This window comes from Mchenga conophoros, linkage group LG14, assembly GCF_057382185.1.
Source record: "Mchenga conophoros isolate Kocher_MC1m ecotype Shallow Benthic linkage group LG14, M_conophoros_male_GT1.1, whole genome shotgun sequence".
Classification (NCBI taxonomy): Eukaryota; Metazoa; Chordata; class Actinopteri; order Cichliformes; family Cichlidae; genus Mchenga; species Mchenga conophoros.
In genome coordinates, this window is record NC_140539.1 from 21423865 (window position 1) to 21444859 (window position 20995).

Genomic DNA, 20995 nt, shown 5'->3' on the forward strand with positions numbered 1-20995 from the left:
TCCTGATACCTAATGGCAATCAGGGTGCTGTTGCTTAGCCTATAGAGGTCTGTGTGTCCCTCCATGGATGTGCCTCCCCAGATAATCACTGACCCACCACCAAACCGGTCATGGTTTCTTCAATTTTCATGTCTGTCACATGTGCTCAAGGTGAACCTGCTCTCATCTGTGAAAAGCACAGGATACTGGTGATGGACCTGCCAATTCTGGTATTCTATTGCAAATGCTAATTGTTCTCCACAGTGCCAGGCAGTGAGCACAGGGCTCACTAGCAGGTGAGGGACCAGGTATTGCTTCATGCTACCAGAGACAACAAACCTAGCCAGTAAAACCATTCCTGTGTTAGTGGTTGTCTCACTGTTGCCTCTCTAGTGCATATATTGGTCATTTCGTTAACACGAAAGCCACTGAAACTGATTAACAACCCACCCCCACGCTACTTCACTGCTCAAATTAATATCCCAGAAGTTTAACTGACTTGATTAATATTCTCATGAAAGTGTTTAATTTTTTGAGCGGTTTGATAATCTGAAATGGGCTTCTAACAATACGTCTGCTGCTGCCCTCTGCTGATGGCCAGCAAACATTTCAGGCTTTAGTGGGAGGCAGATGTGTCATAGCTGACAGGATCTGACACACTGGACAGACTGCAGCTGAGGTGCTAAAAAATAAGCAAATGTAGTTACACTTAACTCAGTCATGTTAAATAACTGCAAGTCAACCTTAAATCAGTCAACTGAGGTTTTATCAGATTTTTTAATATTTATAATTTGTGTTCAGAGTTGCATATGTTCACTGCCTTTAACACTGCTACTCAGAAGTGTTGATTTATTAAAGCCATGTAGTTTTGTAAATGTGAAAACTTCCAGATGTCGAGACATGGGTAAATTATCATCAGTGTTTGAGGTTCCTGAACTAAGAATAAAGCAAAACCAAACATGTGCAATAACAACTGCGTACTTCATTCAAGATTAATGGTAATAATGGTCTTATTAGAGTGGGTAGAAGACTTACACTACTACTGGATATTTAGGTTCATGTTAGGTTTGCTTGGATAGCAGCTCTGTGGGAATTCATGGAAATTAACTTGTGCGTAAATATGTAAAATGAGCTCTGAGATAAGACGTCATAAACAAATCCAAGTAATTTAGTAGGAAAAAAGTGGGAGAGTCAGTTAAATCACAAAGACAACTTCTACAAATGAGATAGACTCAAAGACTCAGTTTGTAGTTTTGTTCAGGTTGCATCTCATTCGGTTCTGTCTACATCTTTTTGCAGTCATTCTGCATCTTGTGACTGTTTGTGTGTTTATATTGCATGTCTGTTGCTGTGTTGAACCTCACTTGCAATGATTTTATATATTTTGTTGTGCATTTTGCCTGTTTAATTGGTTCCTCTTGTCCCCCGTTTCCTCTCTTTTTTGTAGAAGCGTCTTTCTGCTGCAGGGGTTTTGCCAGCCATAAATCACAACTTCATCTTATAATCTCAACATTTTGAAATACTTGACTTCCAGTGTTAAGCACAATGATTGGTTCACACAACAAATCACACCTTTCAGCTTTTCATGTATTTTCAATATTTTTTCATTTTTTTCGCCCCCCCCCCCAAAAAAAATTATTTAATTTAGAGGACAGAAACAAAGTATCGATCTTATTACACTAATATCGAACCAATACCAATACAGGCTCTGAAAAGATATCAGAAAGGTTTACTATGGTTTTATAAACTGTCAAAACGTGTAAAAGAAAGTTTAGAAATAAATAGACTGAAAACAGGCGTTTACCACCAGCAGAGTGCTGAAAAAATGTCAAAACACACACACACACACACACACACACACACATACATATATATATATATATATATATATATATATTTTTTTTTTTTTTTTTTTTTTTTTTAAACTTACTAACCCAAATGTCTGAGAAAATAAGTTGGAATTGAGAAAACTTGAAATTCCAATTTTAAGGCCATAATGACTCAATTTGTTTTAAACTTATAGATGGCAAAAAATAAAATATTATTTTATTATTTTAAGTGAATTAAGAAATTCTCCAACGCAATAATCACTCCTGACCGAACGGTGGCGCCGACGGACTGATACAGCTCGCAGCAGCCGTTTTAGGAAAAAGAAGAAAACGTTTACTATTTACTGAGGAACTGGCATTGGTTTCGTAGAAGCAATTTTATAACTCAAAATACACATTACTTCTCGTCAAACAGGTACGACAGCCGTCTTTATCGTTTGTATATATTATTGAGGTTGATAATACCTGAAATCCTCATTTGAGTTTATGAAATTAAAGTTGAAATCGAGCCTTGGTGACCCCATGACAGCTCAGCTTAGCAGCAGCAGCACCAGCACCAGCAGGGCGGTCAGGGTTGCTAGCTCCACCTGCTAGCTAGTTAGCACAAAACCGTCAAGCAGCTCATCTTCTGCGCACTAACACGGCTAACGGGTGATGTGACTCTCTCAGAACAGCGTAAAGGTGACTAGCTGGGAAGTAGTCTTCGTAAAGTGGTCAGAGTTAAAGCTGTAAGGTGCTGAACTGATAAACCTGACTATGCACAGTAACTGTAATCTGCGGAAGAGGTGAGCTCTACCTAGACTGGCGGTCAGTCCATATGTTACTGTTAATGTTACTGAGTTACTGTTTGTCGTGCTAAAAACTTTCGAACATCATCAGAAAGTAGGGTTCAGCAGACCACGACCTTTTTGTCCCAGGTTATCATCTCACGATGTCTAATACACGTGGAGGTACACTCTGTTTTATAGTAATAACAACAAGTGCCCATTTAGACAGCTTACCATCTTCTTTAAACCTCGTTGATCCGCGTTGTGTTACTTTTATAGAGGAAAAATAGTGACTACAGATTATTTAAAGACATTTAAAATGCAATTTGAGGGTGCAAAACTTTAATAATCAAAAAATACAGTTACAGTCAAAGTGAAATCCTTCTATATGGTATCTGTCTCATAGCACTGCAGTATTGAAACAGCATGCAGGAGTGAATGTGTTGAAGGCATTTGCATATAAATACTTGTTTTAGGGTTCTTGTGGGTGTCGATGAGAACTTGCAAAGTGCTGTGTTATTGTAGACTAAAATTCATCTGAATTAGTACAGATCTATTCAGTTTAAATTGGGGCTGGGCGATATGCCCTTAAAAATTATATCATGATGTTTCAAGAACATTTGCTGCTGCTTCTTCTTCAGGTTGCTCCCTGTAGGGGGAAACCACAGGGGATCATCTATCACCATCTCACCCTATTCCTTGCATCCTCCTCTTCCTCTGTTACAGTAGCCATCTGCAGGTCCTTCATTGCATCCATGAAACTCTTCTGTGGTCTTCCTCTTTTTCTCCTTGCTTGGCAGCTCTATGTGCAAAACCTTTTATCCGATATATCCACTATCCGTCCTCTGCACATGTCCAAACCACCTCAGCCTTGTCACTCGAACAGTGTCTCCAAGCCACTCAGTTTGAGATGCTGAGTATTTCAAGACAGTTTGCAGTAATGATATTTATGATGAAAAAAACAACATAGTAAATGTTTTATTGATGCTTGCAGTCAGGTGTATTTATAACTATAAGTAAATGAAGGGCATTCTTTGCCCTTCTTTTGCATCGAGTTCCTGTCACTGATGATGTACTACCTAATTCAAAGTGTGAATTCACTGAAACAAGGTGTCATAATTATTTTTGGGTTTCACATCACCAGCTGCTTGAATCTCTTCCTTTATAGTCTGGTAGTACTTCACTGTGTTTTTCCCTCAAGTGGTGAAACAAGTTTGTTGTTTCCACCTTAAGCAGGAACAGTCTTCTTGAATATTTGGCTTTGTTGGAGCTCCAGTTTGACTAAATTGTCACTGGAGTCTTACATACAGTTCTTGCTCTCATATACAGTATGCCTCGACGTGTCTCATTGTTGTGTAGAAAAAAAAAAACATGTCCTTGGTGGGCACTAGTAGTTTTTCTATGTAGGAAATTATTGCTGTTTAAATGTAATACACTGAAATATTTACTACCTATAATATTTAATAACTCTATTACCTTGTAAAGATGAAAAGAAAGTTATGATGACCATTAAGCTGTGAAACTAAGATTCAATATTCAAAGTGTTTATTGTCATGTGTCACAAGAGAAAAAGGCATTCCTCTGTGCAATGAAATTCTTTCTTTGCTGTCCACCCACAGATGCTGATGAATATATACAATAGAAATAGAACATATAAATACAAATAAATAAATGAAGACAGAAAAGGAGACAAAACATGGAGATTTGAAAAAGAGATGTGTGCAAAAGAGCTATAGCTTATATACTGGCTTAATATGTAAGATGATGTAAAATATGTAAGATAAACACACTAAAACCAAAAATGTTGTGAGAAGCCCTAAATAGCAAGATGTTATTTTAAGCCAGTGTTTGCAATTTAACAACTTAAGATTAAAAGGAATGTTAATTGTGTCATTTTCAGAATATATTTGTAGGGAGAGATGAGGGAGGTGCAGAGGGAGGTGTGACGAAGGTGCAAAAAGTGCATTTAGCCTCCAGACAGTCATGTGACAAATTAAAGCAGAGCTACTGGTTCCCTTAAGGCTCTGCCTTCTTTAATAGTACTTGAGGTTGTGCAACTGTACCCTGAAGGCAACAACGTGCTGACAGTAAAACATGTTGAATTTGAGTGTGCTGGACAGATGAGTTTGGTAAAGTGGCCAACATCATGAAGATCTGCATATTAAATCAAAGTAACAGTGACCAAACGAAACAAAAATACACTTGTTTGTGTGTGATGATGATACTGTTCATTTAAGTGTGCTGAAATTGCCATCTGCCCCCTTTTTTTTTTTTTTTTTTTTTTAAAAGATAGCTAGTCCCTAGAGCTGGGATCTTGGATGGAGTAAGTGTTGAGCCCCAATGAGATGACTGACCAGGGCAACAACAACCAGAACATCTCCCGCAACCCCTTTGCTGCCCTCTTCAGCTCACTGGCTGATGCCAAACAGTTTGCATCAGGCCAGAAACCTCAACAGCTTTCTACTCAACCACCACGTGAGTAGAATGATCACATTTCATACAGTATAAGAAACAGTCAGAACATATCTGAAGTAGACTGATTTGTGTTGTGTGTTACTTTGGACAGAATCCCAACTTCTCCTAACATTGTCTGGAATTAAAGTGTGTAGGCTTTGAGGTAGATAATCATAGGTCACGTCCTTTTATAGAAGCCAGCTTGTCTGAGTGTGCTGATATGTAAAAGTTGATTATACTCTGTTGTGTGGACAGCTGCAGACACTGCTGATGACTAGCTATTCCTGGAATACGTTAATAAGGTCGGCTTGAAGTCCGCCCCAGGGGCACAGGTGTAGTTAATGCACATTGTAATAGAAAGTCTTGACAGATGACTCCATGCTATCACAAAAAAAATTCAAGAATGGATCTTTCTGCTTACTGCCCAATGACAACATTTCTATAAGTAGACCCAAATGGACCTTAGCAACTGCATGCCTGCATCTGTGCATTTTCTGTAAATCACGCAGCTCCACCCCAAAGGAGGATATCCCCATGCAACAGTCACAGCATTTGCTTCCAGAGTAACTTGTTTATCTCAGATGTTGATTTTTGTGATGAAATTCCAGGTAAGTTTTTCTTCTAGTGATTTCTCTTGAAAGCCGCTGCACACAGCAGGGTTCCAGTGTTACCTATGTATCACTTCATGAACAATAAGATGATTTTTCTCAGACTGTGTTTCCAAATTCATGTTATTTATACCAAAGGTCTTTGCATGAAAACGGTGCGCCACCACTTCTGTATCAGAGATTATTTTTGAGAGTTTTCTTGGTCTTTCAGATCATCCTCTGTCCCATTAACTGCATTTCTTAATGACATTTCATACAGTGAAAAATGTCAAGATGGAAGCAGTTTTATGCCCTTCTATAACTTGCCCCCTGATTTTTAGCCATCAGTCAAGATCATTTTTAGATCCTAGAAACTTTTCTCGATTTTCTTTTTGTTCGAAAAAGGCAGTTTTATCACCAGTTTGTAGCACGGATGAGATTTATCTATTTTTAAACTAGCCAAAATATTAATTTATTGGACTGTCTGTGCTATGCTAACCTGCTGCTTCATGTTTGGCTTTTGTATGTGCTTTCACAGTGGAGGACTCGGGTGAGAGCCAGTCGGAGTCAGAAAACTCGGTTTCAGACAGCGTTGATGACAATGACGACTCTGTGGCAGAGATTAGCCGCTCCTTCCGGTCCCGGCAGGAGCTGTGCGAGCAGCTCAATGTCAATCACATGATCCAGCGAATATTTCTCATCACTCTGGACAACAGTAAGTTGACTGTGATTTGCACGGCCCCTGGGTATTAACTCAGTATGGATAATATGGATCAAAACATCTATTCATGTTACTTCTTAGTATTGTTTGTGGTTTCTAAACTCAAAAAAGGGCCAAAAAGGTACAAAATTAAATGCATTATATCAATTTTGAAATGACCATTCTTTCCCTCATCAGTTAATTTCAGACTGACCCACCAGTGTTGAAATTAGGGCTCTGTGAGAGTCATACCATAGAGGTTTCACTGCTGCAGTACTTCTAGCTCCTAATCCTGGCTGGCTGTATGATTTTTGTCACATGCTGATATGTAAACTTTAAACTTTTTAAAATAATTTGGGCTGTATCTGTGGGACTTAAGCCCTACTAGGGTTGGGTGATTGATCCAGAGTCCAGTTATACTAAACCCCCAATGGCATTGCCGATGACCAATAGCATCGTTGCTGGGTGGCAGTCAGAGGAGCTTAACATGCACCCATTATTTTAGGACTATCCACCCACCATATTGTACAGTGTGTGGCCGTGGCACAGAGAAAAAACAAAAGATGGATGTGTGGAAGAGAAGCACACACACATACCAGGATTATACATCGCACTTCCAATATAAAGGCATGTTCAAACACTGACATGTTATGCTGATTGATTTAGCTTTACTGTAAGTAATAACTTGAGTGGGCGGATATGAGGCAAACGGCTAAAATGGTATTAGGTTATAACATTTGCTGGCCATCCTCAGCCGTCTCCTGTGCTCTTTCCAGGTTATACCCACACACGGCCAAGTTTTTAACCCACAGAAACACCAACAGGGGGGGAAAAACTTAAGTAGATGAGATAAAGGAGTGTCTCTGCAAATTCAGTCATGTTAAGCTCTGATTTAAAAATCAGCCCCTAAGTTAGAAATACTCCATTTTCTCTCATTTGATGATGATGATGATGATGGATCAGCTCCACACACATCTAATTCAAAGCAGGTCAAAAATGGTGGACAAACTTATGTGCTCGCTTGGTCAAATCTGTGTTGTAAGTGTGTTATATCTGGAGGGGAGACATGGAACTATAGCAATCCAGATTCACTATAATGTAAACCTCGTAATAATGACATCAATTAAATGCATCAGTGTGAAAATGATATAGAATTTGCTTTAATTGGTCAGCTATCACCAATACCTTTGAATACTAAATACCTAAGGTAGGACTATTTAAAACCTTGTGCGTGAGAGGCTTGTGCAGACTAAAGTCTTGCATGCCATATTGTCAGCTGATTTTCCTTCTTTTGATCTAAAAGGCAGTCAGGTGCTGGGTGATGAGTGTGTTTCTCCTAAATAGTACCGAGCTCTGTTATTAGAGGTATTATTGGATGCAGCACACTGTCTTGATTTGCTGTCCTGTGAGTAACAAATGACTCAGCACCTTTTAAGACAATATAAAAACCATCCCTACTGTGAGGTCTTATTGTGTGAGTCTCTCCACCACTACTCAGGGATGAGTGATGATGTTGAGGAAATGTAGCAGTTATTTGTTGGACTGTTGATCTATTTCTCAGCACCAGTTAATTCAGTGCACGTAGTCTAAGAGATAATAAGTTGCCATGTGTAAAAACATCTTAATTGACTTTATTTTTTTATTTTCCCCCTAGGTGACCCTAGTCTGAGAGGAGGTAATGGGATCCCTCCTCGGTGTGTTTACCTGGAGGAGATGGCTGCAGATCTAGATGGGCAGGACTGGCTGGACATGGACAACATAGAACAGGTCAAATGTCAATAAAGTGTTTTTAATCTTATCACTTTTTTTCTTCCGTCTCATTTCTCACCTTACCGTGAACCTCTACATGTCTGGCAAAGTGGCTGAAGAAACCTCGTATTCCATCAGATGCAAAAACATTACATTTTGACGCATTGCGTAAAAATTTATTTTCATAAAGAAAATGCCTGACATGAAGACTTCGTTGTTTTAGGGGCTTTCGAAATGTGTTGGTCAGACTGATTTGTGTCAGTGATGCTTCTTCTTTTGTCCTCCAGGCCCTTTTTAACCGTCTGCTGCTGCTAGAGCCGGGAAACCAGCTCATCTATATGACGTCATGCAGTGCTGTTAACCTGTCTGCTGACCGGGATGCTGGAGAGAAATGTGCCATCCCTTACCTTTTTGCTTGTTATCAGAGGGCTAAGGAAGAGGTAACTGGGTTTTTGTTTTTTCTCCCCCCTCTGCATGATTGTAATTGTCGCTCTTTAGTGGTACTATTTTTAGAGATGGCCATCTGTTAATAGAGTATTCTAAGTAATTGGAACATAAAAATAACCCACGCTTTTCCATAATTCATTCACTTTCTTTTTATCTCACCTCCAGATCACAAAGGTACCAGAGAAGTTACTTTCGTTTGCTGTTCGCTGTAAGAATCTGACCGTTTCTAACACACGAACAGTCCTGCTCACACCAGAGATCTACATCAGCCAGAATGTCTACGAACAACTTCTGGACCTGCTGCTGGAAAGCTTCAATGGAGCACGTAGGTCATGGACTGGGCCCAACTGTTTTGTCTTGAGTTTTGAGTAAAGTTATAAGTGTTATGTGTAAAGTTTTCTGCCTAAATGTCTCTGCTGTGATTCAGATCCAGACGAAGTGGTTGAATTTGTGGAGGAGGTCATTGCTGGCCTGCTGTCTGATCAGGAGGTGCGGACTTTTGAGGAGGTTATAGTACCGGTGTTCGACATCTTCCAGGGACGTGTCAAGGACTTGGACCTGTGCCAGCCTCTTCTCTACTCCTACCTGGATGTTCTCCTCTATTTCAGCCACCATAAAGATATTGCCAAGGTACAGAGACAGACTTTTAGCGAATGTTGTGGTAATGTTGTGCACCCTCTGACAACAGCAGACGATTTTAAATCCTCTTTTTTCTATGTTCACAGGTACTCGTTGAACACATCCAGCCCAAAGACCCAGCTAATGGTTTGCAGTACCAGAAAAGCCTACTGGGGACAGTATTCAATATATCCTGCTTGCTGAAAACCCCAGGTGTGGTAGAAGGGCACGGCTACTTCCTGAACCCTTCCCGCTCCAGCGCCCAGGAAACAAAGGTCCAAGAGGCCAACATCCACCAGGTAAACGCTTTCTTTTTCATTTGCTGCTCCTGATTTGTTTGCCTGTTTGCCAAACTGAAAATACACCAGAGTCAATGACCTTTTCTTCTCTCACTGGTTTGCAGTTTATGGGCCAGTTTCATGACAAGCTGCACCAAATCTTGAAAAACTTGCTCCAGCGGTCTGGTGAGACCCGCCACTTGCTGCTCACCTGGTTGGGCAGCTGCCTGCAAGCTAATGCTGGCCGAGCCAAGATCTGGGCCAATCAGATGCCGGAGATCTTCTTTCAGATGTACGCCTCAGATGCATTTTTCTTGAACTTGGGTGCAGCTCTGCTGAAGCTGTGCCAGCCCTTCTGCAGGCCACGTTCACCTAAACTGCTCACCTTCAACCCAACCTACTGCGCACTCAAAGAGCTGAGTGAGGAAGAGAGGAGGAATCGCAATGTGCATGCACGAGGTCAGTGTACTGGATGTCAGTGACCCTTATTTATAATGGTTTCAAGATTGTTAATTTAACGCCTTTGGTAATAAATAAACTGTCCACTTTTTCTTATGTCAGGTCTTGACAAGGAGACCTGCCTGATCCCTGTGCCTCCCCAGCAGCCGATGGAGTCGGCGCAGTCCTACAGCCTTCTGACTGAAAACCTCATCCTCACACAACTCACCCAGCATCTAGGCTTTCACAGGTAAACACAGTCAGACAAACGCAGATCTTTTCCATATAGAAGCTAAAGAGAATACTGAGACTTCCAACGTATGTTATCTTGTTCCCACTGTGTCTGTGCACTTGTCTGCATGCATAATGTGTGCATGCAGACTCCATGAGCAGATGGTGAAGATGAGCCAGTCTCTCCACCGGCTCCAGGTGACGTGGCAGGAGGCCCAGCGAACAGGCAGCCCAATGTCGGAGCAGCTCCTGGAGCAGTTTGAGCGCCTGATGATTGTCTATCTCTCAACCAAAGCTGCCACTACACAACCTGCCATGCTGCAATGTTGCCTTAACCTACAAGCTTCCACTGCTGCTCTGCTCGTTCAGCTCAGTATGGGGAACCAGGGGCCTGAACATGTAGCACTCAGTTTTCCCCTGCCCTCCCTGCAGAACACGATGCTCTGCTATGTACCTGGTACGTCAGATATTTCACTATACAGTAAATACAATGGGGTGAAACACTCAGGTTTACTTTTTGTCATACTGGGCCAACATGTTCAGCCTTTTAATTTCTCTTAATTTTCTCAGGATTGAGTTGGATCAGGCGTTTTTCTTTCGCCTCCTTAAATTTGAAGGTGTGAACGTTGTGTTAAAAAGCCTTACCCCACTTCATAAAACGTCATGCAAACATCATTTTGACGGAATGTTACCACACCCCACCGGCATGTAATAAATAACATCACTGATCATTTAATTGCGTTTTTGTTGTCAAAGTTCAAGGTGTGAGTTTGTAAATCACTGCAAGCTTTTGTACATGCGATTCATTCACAGCAGACACTACAGACTGGTTTGAAATGACTGCATCTGTGCATGCAATATCGCAGTTTTTAGTCACTCATCTCAATAATATTGAGCATTTCACACGATAGTCATTAATCTGCATTTTGTCTGTCAGAGTTTTTTGCAGAAAATTTGGGAGATTTTTTCATCTTCCTTCGTCGGTTTGCAGAAGACATCCTGGAGACGTCTGCAGAAAGTCTAGAGCAGATTCTAAACTTTATTACTGTCTTCATGGGTAACGTAGAGAGGTCAGTGACCTTATCGACCATGTCTGTGATTTCAGTCAGATGAAATGAAGAGTCGTTCAGATTTGTCATGTCTTGTTTGGACAACAGGATGAAGAACCCTCATTTAAGAGCAAAGCTTGCCGAGGTTTTGGAGGCAGTGATGCCCCACATGGAGCCGGTGACCCCTGGTGCTGCTCAGCCAATCGTGTTCCAGAGAGAAAGAGTTTTCTGCTCCTATAGACACGCACCCCAGCTGGCTGAGGCCCTCATTACTGTGTTTGTAGACATTGAATTCACAGGTACAACACAGTTTAGACTTTCTAGATTCTAAAGATCTGTAGGTGGAAAGCTGAAACAGCCGAGCTCTTTTAATCTGTGATTAAAAGAGCTCGGCTTGGTGAGGCGTAGTATTATTTAGGGTCTTTTTGTGAACAGTGAAGAAGCTAGGTTTTGTGTGCTCACCTGGACGTGCTCTGCACAACAAGATAAAGAGATAAACTCTGAAGTGTAAGCAAACAGGAAGGAGAGCTGAAACATGCGGGGTTTAAGGTTTCCTCTGGTCCCCCCCCACAGGTGATCCTCATCAGTTTGAACAGAAATTCAACTACAGAAGGCCTATGTATCCAGCTCTTAAATACATGTGGGGAAAAGACAACTACAGAGAGAGCATCAAGGTAATGTTGATGTTCTAGATATAAATTTCAGATGTTAGATGTGTGATGATTGTACTTTTTAGCCATGCAACATGAAATTCCTTGGTTTGACTTTTCTTCTGCAGCCACCTCGTGCTCTCCTTTGCTTACATTCGGGCTTCAGTTTTCCTCACTTCTAGTAAGAAGCAATTCACTCCATGAGATAATGTGGTCAGGCATTTTGAGCGCAGTTTACCTAATGAATTTTTAAAGCAAGACAAGGAAATCAGGTTTTCAAAAATTCTATCGACTCTTCTTTGAAGGCTCCTATTTTTTGTTTCTTTTTGTTTGATTTTGGTCCATTGCACACATCAATCAAAAGTGAAGAAGGGTGTAAGGTGGCAGTATTTTTTCCCCTTCCTCTTTCCCTTCCTGTTGATAACTGTTGCAAACTTAGTTGTGGTTGTAGTGTTATGTGCATATAATAACACATCATGTTGTAAACTGTTGGGTGTGTTTGGAAGGAAAAAAAAGACTTAACCTTCATTTAACTGGGGGTTAAATCGCACCTTAAAATGGCACGACGTAGTGCTGCTCGGATCTTGTGGTGATCTGCTCTGCCAGCACTGATTCCACTGAGTGGAAAAAGTCACACAAGGCGGGGACAGTGTCGAATTCAGTCAACGAACCACTGGGGCACCTGATTTACTCTCTTCTCCACACTATTCTCTTTATAAAGTGCTCTACACACCCCATCATTATGGCCAACAGGTGGATTTTCCTGTTTCAGGGGAGCTAGCCAGCAATGAAGAACCACTTACTGCTTAAGAGACAGAGTGAAAGTGGAAAGTTTTTCCTTAGTTTTTTAACATAAAATTAATTGCTTAACACTTAACACATGCTGGTATAAACCCTTTTAACCATGTAGTCATAATAAAGGAACAAATGGATAGTGCATACCTGCAAACTGGCATAAATGTGTTTAATTTAGTTTGGTATGTTTTATTTCAGCATTTGGCCAACTATGCATCTGAAAACCTGGAGGCCATGAACCCCCCTCTTTTCCTCAGGTTCCTCAATTTACTGATGAATGATGCCATCTTCCTATTGGATGAGGCCATTCAGGTGAGACCGTGATGTATTTTGACTTCACAACCTTCAGCCTTGGTTCTGTATTATGTGATGTTTTCTGAACATTGCTGGAATATTATTCTGACATTATACAATATTCTGATGGTGAAATCTAGTTTAATCTATCAGTACTTGTCATCTACTGCATATCTCTTTCTAAAACGGTTCTATAGTAGCATCATTATTAATAACTTTATTGTTTTTAAAGATATTTTTGATGTGATTTAGACTCCGTTTTTCAGCTGAATCTTCTTTCCTCTGTAGTACCTGAGTAAAATCAAGATTCTGCAGCTGGAGAGGGATCGAGGGGACTGGGAAGGCCTGGCCCCTGATGCCAGAAGAGAGAAAGAGTCCAGCCTGCAGATGTTTGGACAGCTGGGACGCTTCCACAACATCATGTCCAATGAGACCATCGGCACACTGGCCTTCCTCACCTCAGGTCAGGCAGAAAAGACCGCTACACATCCTTTCCACTACACTCATGAACCCATTTAATTGTTGTCCTCATCCATTCACTGTGATTATTTCTGCCTTTTGCTTTTCTTTTTTTTCTCTTTCTCAGAAATTAAGGGTATCTTTGTGCACCCATTCCTGGCTGAGAGGATCATCTCCATGCTTAACTACTTCCTGCAGCACCTGGCGGGCCCTAAAATGGGCGCTCTTAAAGTCAAGGACTTCAGTGAGTTTGACTTCAAACCTCAGCAGCTCGTTTCTGACATCTGCACAATCTACCTAAACCTGGGGTATGTTTAAAACATTCTTCTACAGAGAAAAATATCAGTTTCCTTACATTTCTTTAATTGTAATCCCTGTTAAATCTGATCCTGAAACAGACTGTTGCTTTGTTTCTCCAACAGCGATGAGGAGAATTTCTGTGCCACTGTCCCAAAGGATGGGCGATCGTATTCTCCTACTCTTTTCTCCCAGACCATTAGAGTATTGAAAAAGATCAACAAGCCTGGGGATATGATTGTAGCTTTTGGACTCCTCGCTGATAAAATAAAGGTATCATTTTACTTGGAGAGGCTACCAGAGTAATAAAAGACGATAGGAGGTACTCATGAATGTTTGTTTCCATTGTGCCTCTATTTAGTCTCATGCAGACAGACAGCAGCAGGAAGAGGAGACATATGCAGATGCTCCAGATGAATTCTTGGATCCCATCATGTCCACCCTGATGCTGGACCCTGTTCTTCTCCCCTCTTCCAATGTAACAGTAGACCGCTCAACTATAGCAAGACACCTCCTCAGGTTTGTTCCTTTTTACAAAGCCCAGAATTGAAAGTACAGTCATGTAAAAAAAAAAAAAAGAAAGTTTCTTGTGAAAAAATGAGAACACCCTCACCCTGCTTCCATGTTCCAAGTAGCAGCTAAGTGCTGCTAATTAAAGGCAATTGACTGACTGATCATAAGCAAGCGTGGCCGCTGCTGTAAAATGAGATGTTTTGGCAGTTTGTTGGTCTGAAGCATTTATAATGGTGTGAAAATGTGTTTGAACCCTTCTTGATTTCCTTTTTTTGTATGTTTGTCACACTTAAATGTTTCAGATCACCAAGCAAATTTAAATATTAGACAAAAATAGCACAAATGAACATCATATGCTGTTTCTAAATGAAGGTGTTTCTTATTAAGGGGTAAAAAAAAAATCTGAACCTATATGGCTCTGTGTGTGGGGGGGAGTGATTGCCCCTCATGTCACTCGTGTCCTCCAAGGCCTAATATATTGTGAGATTTGAAAACGATCCATAAAAAGTTGTGGGTAAGTCAGTAAGTTTTTACTGATTTTTCACATTTGGTATGACCTTGACTCAGTTTTCAACAAAATGAAATCACACTGAGCTTTTGTGATGGTATCTATCATCTTGTCTACCATCACACAAAATAATATCTTGAAAACTGTAGATGCTCCACTGCTAACAAACAAAAATGAACCGATTATTTACTCCTTCCCTTTAGGGGGAAAAATGAACAAGTATGGTTTGTTTGCAAGGGCTACCAGGAGGAAGCATCTTCTCTTTAAAGAGAACATTGCAGCAGAGCTTAGGTTTGCAAAAATGCATCTAAAGAAATCACAAGACATCTGGAACATTGTCTTTTGGACAGATGAGACCAAAGTGGAGATGTTTGATCATAATGCACAGCGCCAGGCTTGGTGAAAACCAAACACCTCATTTCAACTGTCAGGCACGGTGGGGGAGAGATGATCATTTGGTCTTGTTTCGCAGCCACTGGGCCTAAGCATCTTGCAGTCATTGAGTCAACTGTGAACTCCTCTGTATATCAAAATATTATGTCAAATGTGAGGCCATCTGTCTGACAGATAAAGCTAGGCTAAACTGGGTAATGCAACATGACAATGGTGTCAAGCACAGCAGCAAATCTATGACAGAATGGTTGAAAAAGAAAAGAATAAAGGTGTTGCAGTGGACCAGTCAAAGTCCACACCGCAGCCTGATTGAATTGGCGTGTCATGACCTTAAGAGAGCTGTACATAAACAGATACTACAAATTTTAAGGAGCTGAAGCAAAGTTGCACAGAATAGTAGGCCAAACTTCCTCTACAATGCAAGACACTGATAGTCATACAGAAAAAAATGATTCATTAAGTTATTGCTGTTAAAAGTGGCTTTACAAAGTGGCAATTATAGGGTTTGTCTTGTAAAAACCTTATTTTTTTACATGACTGTATTCTGTTTGGATGATCTCTACACTGTCTGATGATTCATCTGTGAGATTGCCCATAACCATAACCTATATGATCCAGACATATGTGGATGTTTCTTTCCCTCTTCCGGTGTGATAAAACAGAAGGTTGACTATACCTGTGTGAGAACCTTGTTCACATACAACTGTAAATGATTAAGCCAACTGTAATTAATCAGTTGAACAGCTAAAACACTTTGAAGTCTGAAGATATGCTGGGCTATTTTTTGTAACTTTTAAAAAAAATTTTGTTTAGGGTTTTTTCTTTTTACTGGTTTTAAATTTAGGCCTAATTTAGTTCTTTTAACACATTTAATCTGCATCTGTATGTCTCCTGCACCATTTATCATGCCCTCCCCACACAGAGTAACTTCTTTCCCCAACACACATACAAGCCCATTGGTTAATAGTTGAGAAGATGCTCTAATAGCAGCAAACGATACATTAAGTTCTATTTTAAAGTAGAATCGACAGACAGAAATAGGGAGATGATGATGGACCAGTGCAGCCCTTCTCCACACACATCATTTCAAAGAGGCAGATGTACAAGCACGACCTTAATTATACATGTGTACACAAACACATACATCTCTGTTGCAAGAGCGAAGCAGGCTAGATTTAGCCATCTAATTAGCCATCCATACATCCATTTTCTTCTGCTTAAACAATTCAGGGTCATAGGGCGAAAGGCAGGGTACACCCTGGACAGGTCACCAGTCTATCGCAGGGCTAACAGACAAAACACCATTCAGACTCACAGTCACATCTATGGCCAGTCACAATTAAGTTAAACCGTGCATTTCTTTGGACTGTGGGAGGAAGCCAGAGGAGCTAGAGAGAATCCACGCAGATGTGGAAAAAAAAAAAGCAAATTCCATGGATGGATGGAAAATGTGTTCATCTTTATGAAGTTGGTATATAGAAGTCATGACCATTTATTAATTGTGTCTGCCTTTTAGTGACCAGACAGACCCCTTCAACCGCAGTCCTCTGACAATGGACCAAATCAGGCCAAATGATGAACTCAAACAGCAGATCTTACAGTGGCTGGAGAAGCATAAGCAAGAAAAGCTTCAGTTGGGGCCCAGCGGCTAGCCCTGATCTCACTGTGACAAACAGCGTTGCCTCGCGCTGTTATTTTTCTTACCTGGCCGCACTTGCTCCTTTGCTTCATGGCAGATCCACAGTGTGCTTATTTCTTTGGATTTATTCTGACTCCTCCAGTCCAGCTGACACTGCATTAGCCTTTCCCTGCAGCTTCCATTCTTAATAAATCGTCCGTGTGACAACAGTCCTGGCAAACTGTAGCCCACCTGCTGGTAAGAACTTCAAAATCCATACACGGTGGCTGTTTTTCCTCCCGTGATGCTCTATTGAAAACACTAGCAGAGTGATACATCCTTGGGTACTGTGTTAATGAGTTAATATAGTCAGAAATATCTGTTCAGCAGCACTTTAATGTACTGTACATACTCCTGTCCAACCACCTGGCCCTTTATACCGGAAGGTAAGTATTTTTGTCATATTATCTAACTTCACTTTCATAAAGAGTATTTCACACACTGCCTTTCAAAGTGCTTTAACACCCCGTATGTTTGCACTCTTGGGTTCAATCGCAACTTGTAAATAGCATTAAAAGTGAGGCATAGCTGAGTCTGAATTTAATTGTGTGTATGACTTTTATTTCATTGACTAGAACATAGGGTTACTTGGAGGCTTTCAAAAAAATAAACTTGATCATTGTAATTAGACACGTGTAGCACTAAACAGTTGTTTGTATTTAAAGACGTATCGATAAGGCTCTTCAGATCTTCAAGCACCTGTCTGTAGTGAAGCACTTATTATCTCATCAGGATTATATAAGACCAGCCAATTAAGGTTAAAGGATAAAGACCATATAGATAAAATACACCAATCTGAATCATATTTTAGGTCTCAAAGATGTCAGATTGAATATTAAATCTCCTTAAATATTAACTTTAATCTGTTTTGCTGTGACAGAGTTGTTCATGGATATTACAGCTGACGTGTGAAATCTCCAGGGGGCAACTCAAACAAGCAAACAAAGCCAGCATTAAGAAAACATTATTTACAATTTGGCACAAATGGATAATTGACTCTTATTTAGTCTAGCTTTTTTTAGAGAATAAAGCTGCTGAAAAATAACTGCTCATGCCTAAAGAGGAATAAAATCAAGTAAGAGAAGGCATTTAGACAACTCGGGCACTATCTCAGAGTCTTTTATTGGATATTTAATTTTTTTTAAAAAATGTACCAGCTGTTCTATTTCTCATCAAACAGGCAGAGAATATACTTCTGGGGGAAATAAACATGGCTGATAGTTCAGTTAATACCTACAAATGCCTAATTTTAGTAGAAATACAGAGCAGCAACATGGTTATCTATGAGTGTGTTGTTACGTGCATTTCTTATTTGAGTTACATCAAAGCTTTGGAACACTTATCTTAACTCTTTACCCCTTTAAAGCCTACTAGGAGTAACCCTTAAAGCTCTTTTCTGAACTGAGTGATTTCTGTCATATTTCAGGCCTAAATGACTGAGTTTGCATTAGGGCTGCCACGATTAGTCAACTAGTCACGATTACGTCGACTATCAAAATCATCGACAACAAATTTTATAGTCGTCGCGGCGTTTGAAGCTTTTTAATATCCTGAAAGATGCAGGAATAAGCAGACTGAAACAGAAGATGGCAGCAATGCATCTACAAGGATGCCAGCTGCCGTTAAATGCCGAAGAAGAAGAAGAAGCTGTCTTCTGTATCGTAGCTTTGTCCAAATTCAGAGACCACATCCTTCTGAGGCCGATTACGTTACGAAGACACAATGAAATTTGAGGACCTCTCCAAATGCGTCCTCCTTTTCCCCAGATTTGAAGGATGGGTCGGGTGTATGCTTCCGGCCCAACCTATTCCAAAATTCATACTATGGCTCAGCCAATTCCAGTTTCCAACAATGGCGGCAGCTACTTAGTTTTAATATTACTCTTTCTGGGTCACAAAATAAACTTTTAAGATATTTTCAGGTGAGAATGTAGCTGTGTGAACTTCAAATATCTGCTCGATTTATCAACACATCACATATTTGCAAAAGTGCTCCGACGTTTTCAGACACATCTGTTACCCACCAGCTTGATAGCTGACCGGGTGGTCAAGGCTCACTCGAGACGGCGAGAACACCGAACTTCCGGCACATCGTTGTCAGACCCCCGCAGTCTTTCACTACTCAGGTTAAACATGATATATGAGTCACTTAGACTTTTATTTGTTCCTGAGTAGTTCTAGTTTTCACACAGCTGAATAAACATCAAACAGAAAACCGATTAAACAGTGAGATGGTAGAGAATTTATTCCAGTGTCCTGTTATATTTTAGGGAGCAAAGAGCAGACGGGTGAGTTTATTAAACCCCACCGAGACAATCTGCAAATTTCATTAAAATTTAATAAACTATCATCTTGTCTTTATTTTCAGTTAGAACATACTTTAAACACTTCAAGCTGTAAGCTAATGATTATATGAGAGCAGATGCATGCTGGTGTAATAAGCTGTAGTTTTACGTCCAATGGATGCATGATCTGATTAGTCGACTAATCGCAAAAATAATGACTAGTTGACTATCAAAATAGTCGTTTGTGGCAGCCCTAGTTTGCATTAGACGTTAACGAGGGTGGCCTCTGCATGTGCAATGGTTGTTTTAATTGATATATACTGAGCTGTCAAAACTTATCATTAAGGGTACTGGGCAGGTTGTGAAATGTCATCTTTATGGGGTGAAAGAGTTCAAACAAGAATGAGATCATTTCATTCTTTTCTGCACCTTCAGTTCACCGGAGCTGCTCCAAACTGCAAAAGTGCTTCTCTTTCCCATCTGTGGCACACTGGCCATCAGTGGTGTTCACTTTTCTTGAGATTTAAGGGCAGAGATATGGGGTTTAATAACTTTGAATGGCTGTGTACAACATAACTGTCACTGTCACCCTCTGAATTAACCTTCATGATATTTTAACCGAAGCATCCTGATCTTGCATTTAAAACACAGGACTTGTGTTGTGTACAAGCTTCGTGTGAAAACGTGCTGGCAAAGATGAACAATAGACACGGTGCCTAAAACCAAGAGCCTTGCAGTACATGTCAGCTGATCTGTTTCATACTCTTAACATACATGATTGAGTTTATTTCTTTGAGGAATATGTGAAGCTGGGCAGTAGAATATAGGGGAAGAACAACAGAAGGAGGTAACATGCTCTTGGGTTGTATTTGAATTAAATTGTTTTAATTCAATTGTGTGCGAGATGGTAACATGTAAGAAGGTGATTATGTATTTGTTGGCATGCTCTGATTTCTGTATTGAGGATCTACCACCCGATTACATGATTTTAATTAAAACACTTTTTTTTTTGTTTTATTTGTGATTATAAAATGTTTATTTTCAATGTACATTATGATTAAGAAATAAACTAATCTAAGTTATGTACGAAATTACGTTCTCTTTCTCATGTGACAGATTGAATTCGTGACAAATGACGACGTTTACTTTGAGAACAGTAATACACATTGTGAGGCACTGTCAGGTTATAGGAACACATGAAATGATGTCTTCTTTACTTGGACAGGGACTAGAAGTGCAATTAAACCTTACACTCACTGGCCACTTTATTAATTACACCTGGCCAACTGCAAATTAAGGCAAATATCTCATCAGCCAACCAAATGGCAGAAAATCAGTGAATTTAGTCAAGTCAGCTGTATTTGTATAGCACATTTAAAAGACATCAAGTGTCGGCCAAAGTGTTGAACAGAGGGGTAAAAGATAGAATTAAAGTAAATGAGGTATGACCAAGATGACCTGCTCAAGTTCAAACTGAGCATCTGAATGGAGAACAAAAGTGATTTACAAGTCCCTTTGATCTAGACTGATTTTAAGAACAATACTAGGTGTTTTAAAAAAGGTGTTACACATTAAACATAAACAGATATCCCTATCACTTATGTGTAGTTATTTATGAGTCCTTACAGAGATAACATAACTACGCTGTTTGAAAATGATCTTGTTTTATTGTCACAAGTCATGGATTCCTTGATTATGTGCTGGCTGGTTGTGTTCCTGGTGTTCCATGTAAGTATTACCAACAGGGAAGTTGCCAAGTGCCCGCTGGTGAACAGACTGTGAAACCTCAACACTCACAACATAATTGAAGGGTGTTTCTCCCATCTCTTCCTTACGATTTTAATTTTTGGGGGCATTAAAAATGCTAATACCGATATACCAGTCTGGCTCTACTTTGAACTTGACATGACTGTTGGAGCCAGGCAGCCTGATCTAAGTATTTCAGAAACTGCTGATCTATTGGGATTCTCCCACACAACTATCTCTAGAGTTTACAGA

The 20995-nt window shown here is 40.2% G+C and overlaps 1 protein-coding gene across 2 annotated transcripts; it reads left to right on the forward strand.

The window, feature by feature from the left end:
• The first annotated feature begins 2110 nt into the window (after window positions 1-2110).
• On the forward strand, window positions 2111-20088 carry ube4a (ubiquitination factor E4A (UFD2 homolog, yeast)). 2 transcript variants are annotated; one of them, XM_085243358.1, is made up of 20 exons: window positions 2111-2223; window positions 4865-5050; window positions 6155-6331; window positions 7971-8083; window positions 8353-8505; window positions 8678-8837; window positions 8940-9142; window positions 9238-9429; window positions 9534-9867; window positions 9970-10096; window positions 10227-10534; window positions 11015-11147; window positions 11235-11425; window positions 11700-11800; window positions 12770-12883; window positions 13154-13328; window positions 13452-13632; window positions 13747-13894; window positions 13983-14140; window positions 16552-20088. In XM_085243358.1, the coding sequence occupies exons 2-20, from the start codon at window positions 4921-4923 to the stop codon at window positions 16685-16687; spliced, it is 3234 nt and encodes a 1077-aa protein (XP_085099484.1). In that variant the 5' UTR covers window positions 2111-2223; window positions 4865-4920; the 3' UTR covers window positions 16688-20088. The 2 variants fall into 2 exon arrangements, with proteins under 2 accessions (XP_085099484.1, XP_085099485.1); XM_085243359.1 differs by having other exon boundaries at window positions 2127-2223; window positions 4869-5050.
• Window positions 20089-20995: the final 907 nt, after the last annotated feature.